The sequence below is a fragment of the Dermacentor andersoni genome, chromosome 8 (assembly GCF_023375885.2).
Source record: "Dermacentor andersoni chromosome 8, qqDerAnde1_hic_scaffold, whole genome shotgun sequence".
NCBI classification, from domain to species: Eukaryota; Metazoa; Arthropoda; class Arachnida; order Ixodida; family Ixodidae; genus Dermacentor; species Dermacentor andersoni.
Genome location: NC_092821.1, coordinates 141,704,679 through 141,714,458, shown reverse-complemented (window position 1 = coordinate 141,714,458; position 9,780 = coordinate 141,704,679). Strand labels below are relative to the sequence as shown.

Genomic DNA, 9,780 nt, shown 5'->3' with positions numbered 1-9,780 from the left:
TTCTTTTGTTAAATGAACGTCTTATGCATCTAAACGCTAGAGAAAGAAAAATAGTGACAGGCCTGAGAGCACCGTAAATACACCTTAACGCAATAGGTTTTCTACAGCAAGTTTCGGTTAGCCATTACTACAAAATCTGCAGTTAGCAAGCCCGCAAACAATTACGTGGACTCGCCAGGTCCATTTCGTTGTCGGTGACCACCGCATACATATAAATAAATAAAATTGTCTGACGGCTGGATTCGAACAAAGGACATTCAGCACATGCACCTGATAATCTAACCACTAGGTGACGGACGTTTGCTTCAGTATGTGGAATAATTAAAAGTTCACCGACGCTTACGATGCTCCCTAATCCGAAATTTGAGCGCAGCTCTATACGTGTTGTCAAATTGCCGTTTAAATTAGGATGAGAATAGTTTATATTAGGAAGAGAACGCTGTGAGTTGGGCGCTTTGTTTCCAGCCACCGTCGCCGCACAGCCCGTCTTGCGCGGAACCACGCTTTTCTTCTCGCGATTTCGTTCCACCGACGACGAGCGCGGCCCTTCGTCGCGGGGCAATCGGGCCAGTGTCGGCGGCGACAACACCCAAGGGAGCGTCACATAGAGCCTTAACGGTAGCCGCCCGCTATCCCCCCTTACAGGCGCAGTGATGCCCGTCACATGCGCTAGTACCGCGGACTGACGACGCTGCGGACGAGCGTACAACTCCCCACCTCACGCTACCCTGCTCCCCCCCCCGCCCCCCCCCCCCCCCGGAAGCGCAGATGAGATCGCCCACGCGGCTGCGGCGACCGTGGCCGCCGGCAACTCAGCGCATGCGCAGGCCGTCTCCCCTTCATCCTTCTCCGCCTCATGCTTTCCCTGGGGCGTCCTCCTCTACTTTCCTCCTCGCGCGCTCTTCTTTCCCGCTGCGCTCCGTATTCGCTTTCATCTTTTGCTGCGCTCGTTCGCTCGGTTATGCAGCCGAGGTATGACGCCGACGCTCAACGCAGGAACGGGCGAGCTACGCTCTAAAATTCGGTGGAGACACTTAAGACTTCTTACGTGTTGGAATGCGAAGGCAGTGTAGTCGCTTTGGTGAGATGTTTTCGCGTAGGTATTCATCCGCATGTCATCGTGCACGTTGTGAACTTGCACTGCATTCCTTCTGAGACACGATGGCGGTGGCACACTTCATTTTATGCATGCATGATTTGGCGTCGAGAGTGTTGTTGTTCTTGTTGACTGTCGCGTATGTGGCTCCTGCTCGCTATGTGGGATCGGCCAGGAAATGGATACGTGGAGCGCAGCGGTGTCGTTTCGTATTGAAGGATCGTTAGCACGTGATAGAAAGCGGTAATGACGACGCTAATGACGACGGCAATGCCGGGTTGTGTGAGACGCTGAGAAACTTGACGTCCATCCGAGCAATTCTTGGCGTGCCTTTTTTTTTCTTTTTTTCTTTTTTACTCTTCGCGTCGTCGGCCATATTTAGTACGATGTTTTGGTCACGCCGCCGCCAGATTTCCCCGAAAGGCAGTATATAATGCTTTCGCATTAAAATGTGCTTATGAATTTCCCACGTATAAGAAGTGTTTCGTAGCTGCCCAGGGCGCTGTTCCTTCAATGCAGCAGGAGTGTCCTTGCATGCTGTGTCACGACAACGTGTTGTACCCGCGTGTAGCTAGGAACACTGCTCGAGGGGTCGCTGTTGTTATTGTTGCCCATGCATGTAAATCGTGGCTCCTACCCGTCTTCCAAGAAATGGCTGGACCATTCGAAATTATAACCATGGATTAATTAATTTAATACTTAATAATATACGAATAATGAATGAGTGAATTTGAAGAGACACTAAGGAGAGAGAGAGAGAGAGGCAATCAGTTTATGTTGAGGAAGTATTCTTTCGAAACTCAACTGTCGCAAATTCCTCGGCAAGTTTGGTTACTGGCAGCGAAGAAAAAGAACAAACTTGTTTCTTTAGCGCCGAAACCCGTGCGCCGGTATACGTAAATGCTACGTCACGCATTTCGAAGTATTTATGTCATGCTTTATCTATTTATTTATTTTTTTTATTTATTTATTTATTTATGTCAATTGATTAATCTTTCAGCAGTGCTAGGGCGTAAGTGCTGTTCAAAGGTGAAATTATACGACAGAAGCAAATCAATAATAGTAGGAAGAATCGATATCCATTAGTTGAAACGCGCACAAAGGAAAGGGAAAGGATAGCAAATTGAACAAGGCAGTCGGTTGGACTCCATAAGAAATTCCTGGACTGCTGAGAAAACATTTCCGTGGCTCAATACCAGAGCAAAGGCCATCGGTGAGAGAATCCTAGCGCAAGGTTAAAAGCTTGCTATCGCTGTCAGTGCTTCGCCTTTCGGGCGATCACTGACACTCTTTCTCTATAAAGATGGAGATTGCATTGTATTCTAGAGGAGCCAACGATTGAACATGGCGAGTTTTTGATAATTGTACTGCAGAAAAACCACCCAGGCATGATATAAGTGCTTCGAAAAGCGTGACGTCACATTTACGTATACCGGCGCATGGGTGTCGGCGCGAAAAAAAAAACAAGTTTGTTCTTTGTCTTCTCTGCCAGTAACCAACCCCTTGCCGAGAAATTTGCGACATTTGAGTTTTGAAAGAATACTTCCTCAATATAAACTGATTGTCTCTCTCTCTCTCTTTCTCTCCTTAGTGTTCCTTCAAATTCATCAATTCATTCATTATACCTCCATAATTAATTAATAGCATGGTCGGTTAAGTTGCGGTATGTATATGACACACAATGCTTGAATATCGATACGCAGGCCATGCAAGCCATGAAGAGGCTGGTGGAGGCGCTCAAGGGATTTCTACAGCACTCGGCACTGGCCGAGTTGGACGTTGCCAAGGCGACCAGCATGGTGAGACATCGCCGGTGCTTGAACAGAGAAAATTGTCGAGTAATTACACTTGCGAGGAACCATAGGTGCTTGCAAACGTTGAAGAATTATGTGACTAATGGCGCTATTTGTGTTGTATCAGCTGCATTATACTTGAAGAGGCACGCCTTAACTACCTGCACGAGAAATGCCAACGTGACTTTTATTCAAAAATTCTCATTCGTAAATTTTCTAATCTATTTGGGGCGCATGTTCCAATCGCTTTTTTTAAATATTGGATATTGCGTGCTAAAACCACTTTCTGAAGTGGTTTTCTGAAGTGCCAAAACCACTTTCGCCAATTGGTTTCCAATTCGCAAGAAAAAAAGTCGCAGTTTCGTCCGAAAGACGGAGCATCGGTTGCGGTTGCATATTAGTGCGCAGCCATACGAAGTACGGATAGTAGTTTTATCGGCCTTATGAACTTGGAAACATTCGCTAACTGAATTAACAATCATGGTGTCAGCGCGCACAAGCAAGCGTGAACACATCACACTCGATGAGCGCGGACACTCGCTGTAAAAATGCTGGTGTGAGCAAGCGTGGCAGCAGCAGCGAGCGAAGTGACCTTCGTGCTGTGTATCGCTTCAATGCAAGAGCGGGGAGGAAACAGCGCGGGCAAAAATATGAACCGTGCTTGTTAATTTAGTTTGTAAGCGAATGTTTACAAGTTTATACGGCCGATAAAACTACTATCCTTACTGCGTATAGCTGTCTACAAATTTGCTATCTCAATCGATCTTTCGGCTTGCGGGCGGCACGGCGACTTTTTTAAGACAAGGCCTTAGCTTACTGCACGTGCCTGGCGTATCTGGATCTGGGTATCTTATAACCGATTCCAGCAAAAAAGCGGCCCTTCGCGCCTCCAGAGCGTCGTAGCGAGTCGCAAACAGTATAAAAATGTAGGTCTCAAGAGGCGAGAAGCGATAAATAGTCCACAACAGGTAAAATTAGCCGTACGGGCGCAATTAGCGCCAGTATAATTAAAAATTAACCACATTGCATTTTACCCCTGTAAAGGGTGCACCGCCGCAGATATACACCTTCTGAGGCAAAGCCGCCGCATGGCACACTTTTGGGAAATGAAGCGAGTTCGCTTGGACTATAAGCAGGGCTAGTGTGAGGTAAAGATGTTTAAAGTGCAGCTTCACAAGTGCCCACAAGAAGTTAGAATTAATCGCAAAGTAGTGATAATTAACGGTATGTGCGTGATTATCACCAGTATAGTAAAAAATGTCGCAGTTTCACCCGAAAGGCGAAACACCGTTGCCATGGCGAACTTGTAGATAGCTATAGGAAGTAAGGATAGTAGTCTTATCGACCGTGCAAACTTATAACCATTCGCTTACTAAGTAAATTAGCAATTATAGTGTTTAAGCGCGACATAAAGAGGACGTCAAAAAAAGAGACACACTGAGACAGCGCTATCTCTATGTGTCTGTTTTGTTCTACGTCCTCGTTCAGTCGCGCTTACACATTCCATCGTGGATTCAAACCGACTAGCCCGCCAACGTGTTCTAAATAAATTAACAAGCACAGTGTCACGCGCGCAGGTAAGCACGAACACATCTTGCTCGGTGGGTGCGCGAAATCGCTGTCAAAATGCTGGAGTGAGGAATTGCAGCAGCAGCAGCAGCGATCGTATTGTCTTTCGTGCATCTCTCGCTTCAACGCAAACGAAACGTCGAAAGCAGAGCGCATGTGTGCGTGGGCGTGTGCGTGTGCGTGCGTGTGTGTTCATATCTCGTTCAGTGCCGCTCGGTTCTTTGCAGCTGGACGGCGTCAAGTTCGAGCTCTTCTACCCCGGCAAGCTTAACGAGCCCGGATTCAGCGATGCTCACTACGCATTAGCTTTTGCTGCCCCGGTGAGAACTTAATCCACGCGTTCACAGATATGTGACGCTTCCATGCTATTATATAAAAACAGCGTATCGGAAACGCACGCGGCACGTCACGAAGCTACATGCGCTTTTTGAATCGCATACGTGATGACGGTCGAACTTTATTGAGAGCGTACGAAGTTTGTTTGGTTGCCTTCCTTGCGAGTGGCCTCCAGCAGTCCAGGAAACCATGGCCACCTGCGTTGCCCCGTTCACCAGCTGAAGCCGGTCATCAGGGTATAATGCCCGTGTTTCGGTCGCATTCGCATAACCACGTGGTATCAGAAGTTCTTTTACGGGAGCCCTCCCGGAATTTCAGACGGGGCTGCTCTGCTACCAGCTTTTCATACACGTAGCTCGGCTTATGTATGGCCTCAGCTGAATAGTGTAACCGGCACACCACTTGTATACACCCCCTGGGTGGCGGGACTGTTTGCGCCTCACCGTCAAGAGCTCACCGTCGGCCGAGCGTAAAGCAAGCAACCGAGGCCGCCGCTTAGAACACTCGCTTGATGCTCGCCCACCTGTGGCTGTGTGGCTCAAGCAAACACGTCGCCCATGGGAGCCCACACAAAGGGCGAACCAGTTGCGTTCTTCAGCTGTTCAGTTACGCTTTTCTGTGTGAAATTGGTCGGAATGCATTGCGTTGGGAAAATTATCACTGTCAATCGCTTGCATTTTTGGAAACGGTTCTGAACCCTTCAAATGGCATGCTTAAAAGCCTTCCATTGAGATCACTCGTATGGCTCCTTCGCTTGAAAAAGTTTAATTCATGTAATTAGCACGATTGCTTGTCTAGTTATTAAAACGATTAATGTTCAAATGTATGACTCTACGGTAAAGTAGACAAGAGCAAATGATTCAATTATTTCACTATTCTTACTTTTTTTAAAGGAATTCGATGCTATCTTGGCGCTCTTTAGCCATAGCTGGCCCTTGCGCCATATAACCTTATATATCATCAATTTGGGACTCATTACGTGAAAAACCCGGTATAGGTATAGATGCCTGCGTTACCATTACAGATGTGCAAATTAGCTTCTTTGTCCTCCACGGAATTATATACAATACAATAAAATATGCCTTTATTTCCATAAACGTACAATTTATGGGGGATTTAAGGAAAAAGTTGCTCGCAGCAACTCGACGGGCCTTAAACCCGGTCTGAGGACAGCAGCAGCTATGCAATGATACGCAATGATACAGCAAAGCATCCTTTCTTTAATAATAATAATAATAATAATAATGATGATGATGATGATGATGATGATGATGATGATGACGACGACGACGACGACGACGACGACGACGATAACTTTCTAGGAGGGTTTGGCTTTTCGCTTACATTTATATTCACCGTTGATTGGTTCTGCATGGTTTTCTTTTCTTCTTTTTTCTTTCTTTTTTTTGGATGGCCGCGCATTGTTTAAACGCAGTCGTCAGCGGCAGGAGGACAGAGACTCGATCTGTTCCGAGCTTTGGTTGGCCCGTTCGTCAGCCGCTCACCCCAACTGAACATGGGGTGAGTATATCGCAGGTACATTGTAAAATAATTTACACCCGGGAACATGAATAGGGGTGTAAATTGGTCTTCACGTAACATACGTAACGCCCTTATTTAATATCGGTCTATAAGTAACATCGTTACACTAAAGAAGGACGTAAGGGTGTGACTTACATAACTATGTGCACTCTTGTTTATTTTTAAGCGTGTATGTTATTTTACAGTGATATAACGCATTTAAGAGGAAGCTTTAGCTCGGAGTCGACTCTGACTTCCCGTTTCAAATATACGTATGAAACGCAGAAATGCTTTCGTGAGGCAACGTTGTACCAATTCGAATGGAAGCCGTTGCGTCTGAAAGAAAAGTTCAATTGCAGCAACTATGGGATGCACAATTTCAATTTGAGACTTCAGCTTTCTCCGAAAAAATTCCGGAACGATTCGTAAGATCTGTAAAATATCGGAGCAACAAAGTTATTGAATCCGTAACTCTGTACCCCCAAAAAAAAGATATCCAAGTTCCCTCAACTGTACCTACTCGAGCATCGAAAGTGGACAAACTTGATATGTAAGATTACAGCTGATACGTGAAAGTGTTGAGGTGCTTGCTGGAGTTTTCCTAAAAATAATCCCTCTCACCATTTAAGGTTATTTCTGAGAGCAGTGTATATATATCACATCATTTCTGCCCGCTAAAGATGTGTTCATTAGGCTGGTTTTCAGAAAAGTGATATCATTATTTATTACTGAGTGATGGAGTTGAAAACTCGGTATTTCAGTTCTTCATCAGGGTTGCAATTCTTCAAAAAATTTTGGGATAATACTTACTGACTGAACAGAAAATCTACAGGCGGCATTTTCTTACGTTTTCTTTTAAATGCAGCAAGCTTCATATAATTTTGTGGACTGGAAGCAGAGCAAGACTATTTCTCATGTTTTCATTTACTGACATAGGTACTCCCGAGGAAACGTTTTCTCTCGTCTTAACTTCATCAATACCAAACACCATTCGCAATGAAGAAAAATTAGAACAAGTTGGCCAACTGTATGTTTTGCCGATATCTGGTGACTACATTCATGTGAAAAAGAAAGACTAATATGTTATGTGAGATAAAAATAATTATCGTATATTATTACTTCCTAATTAGTTCCCTCAGCTAATCACCATTCGAGGCTCGCCCGACCATGTCACAAAGGTTACTACGGCGTCTACGCTACGTTTACAGCATTTAAGTTAGCATTTTGAGGTACCATAATCAGCGTACGAACAATACACCGCCTCGGGCTTTGTGTGGTTAAACAGACACTGTGATATGCCAAATGCAAGTCAGCATCAGCTGGTGGTGTGTTCTTTCCAAACTGTGTTTTCTTTATTTTGCGTGAAACGGTTTTTTGTGAGAAGAGGAGAAGCCAAAGTACCTTTCTTTATTTTTTAATTTCGGACGGAAACGTCAATATTACCTCACTGGTTTCAAAGCACGTTTTCATATTTCGGCCACCTTTCTGATGTAATGCTTACGTGTGCTAACAAATAGGGTTGTCGAACATGGCGGCGCCCTTATTGTCTCCCGCTTCGGCCTGCATTCCCGTAGTGGCTACGATGTCGCTATCGCTGAACGCTGTTGAAATGGGCTTTCGCTGTCTCCAAACTCGCCTGCAGCATTATAGTTAATGAGTGCGTAGTGCGTCCAATTTCCGAGATCGGTTGGTCGATTCTCGCGACCGTGGCCCTGACGCGATGTATCGGAATAGTATCGGCATGGAAAGGACAGGATAGTTGCTAAGGATTGTCTTGGCTTGGATTCATTCGGCACGAAGCGCCAGACGGCGCCCTGCCTTGTAACGTCTTATTTACGTTTGCGTTTCTCGTGCGTTAAACTTGAGAACTCTTGAAGGGTTGCAGAGATGCTCGAAAATGCCGCAATGATGCTATCGTTCCACGCGTACGTGATGCGACAAACGCTATTCTATGATTCTCTAATGCTCTCGTAACTTACCTAATTGAGTATTTGCTTTACTTGGAATCCAAATGTGTAGACTTTATTTAGCAATTAACAATTAACTAGACCTCTTACCGGATTCAACCGGTGGATGTATGTCCCCATGACGTCACAGCGAACTTAGTTTGAGTAAACGGATGTAATTTTTACGTACCGGTGCTTAGGTTCTGGTGCGAAATTCAGAAGAAAAAAATGTTAGTTCGCCATTTATTTTCTTCTGTACTAACGAACATTTTGCCTTTAACTGAACAAAAAAAGATACGTTTTAAAGGATGTCTTTATGGTGTAACCTTAGTTGGCGTTGCTCTTTGACGTCCCTTCAAAGTGTTAAGCGTCGTATTGGCACAAACAACTCCGTTCTTTCCTTATTTTCAGGTGGCCAATACCTTCGTTTTCCTATGACCCACTGTACATGCCCGGCATTGATACAATCTGTAAGTCTCCTCTAAAATGTGCACGTCCGCGATGGCATATATATATATATATATATATATATATATATATATATATATATATATATATATATATATATATGTCGCAATCGTCATCTGCCTTGCTTGCGTTTCCGTTCTTGAAAACGACGCGCTCGTTACTTTCCTGTCGAGAATGCTATGTCATGCTGATAACGCGCATGCTGTTCGTGACTTCTAAGTACCGGGCTCGCAGCGTTAAAGGATGGAAATGCGGACAAGACAGGTGACGATTATTGTTCTGTGGCAAGATACGACCCAAAGGGTGTAATTTTGTTTGAGTGTACGAACTAGCCCGATTCGGGGCCATTATTCCAAAATGCGAGGAAAACGTGGACGGCCCGAATGCTCTTGCCTTCTAGTTTAAGCGTTTCGGACGCCCGTATACATGTTGCTATACGACTGGTGGAAGGCCGAACAGCTGTGGTGCTACTCTTGTGAAACGGCCCCGTGTTTTTGTTCGCAGACGTACCTTACCCGGTGTTCGCGTGGGCCTACATGCACAGCCGGAGCAAACTGTGAGTTCACACGCAGTTGCCGCGTCGAACACTCGTGTGCCCTGAAACGACTCGTAACGCACATTTAATGCCCCGATATGTGCTGCGGGGATGGATGGATGGATGGATGGATGGATGGATGGATGGATGGATGGATGGATGGATGGATGGATGGATGGATGGATGGATGGATGGATGGATGGATGGATGGATGGATGGATGGATGGATGGATGGATGGATGGACGGATGGATGGATGGACGGACGGACGGACGGACGGACGGACGGACGGACGGACGGACGGACGGGCGGGCGGACGGGTGGGCGGACGGACGGACGGGCGGACGGGCGGATGGACGGACGGACGGACGGACGGGCGGGCGGGCGGGTGGGCGGATGGACGGACGGACGGACGGACGGACAGATGGGCGGGCGGGCGGGCGGGTGGGTGGGCGGGCGGGTGGGTGGGCGCGCGGATGGGTGGGCGGATGGATGAATGGGTGGATGGGTGGGCGGA

At 46.2% G+C, this 9,780-nt stretch overlaps 1 protein-coding gene across 1 annotated transcript in view; it reads left to right on the top strand.

Moving 5' to 3' along the window:
• LOC126525869 (uncharacterized) overlaps positions 1-9,286 on the top strand; it is a 27,352-nt gene extending 18,066 nt beyond the window's left edge. Inside the window, exons 8-11 of the mRNA XM_055067905.2 lie at positions 2,800-2,895; positions 4,686-4,778; positions 8,673-8,731; positions 9,234-9,286. Of these exons, the coding sequence (XP_054923880.2) occupies positions 2,800-2,895; positions 4,686-4,778; positions 8,673-8,699 (216 nt within the window). The 3' untranslated portion in view covers positions 8,700-8,731; positions 9,234-9,286. The remainder of the gene's footprint in view (positions 1-2,799; positions 2,896-4,685; positions 4,779-8,672; positions 8,732-9,233) is intronic.
• Positions 9,287-9,780: the final 494 nt, after the last annotated feature.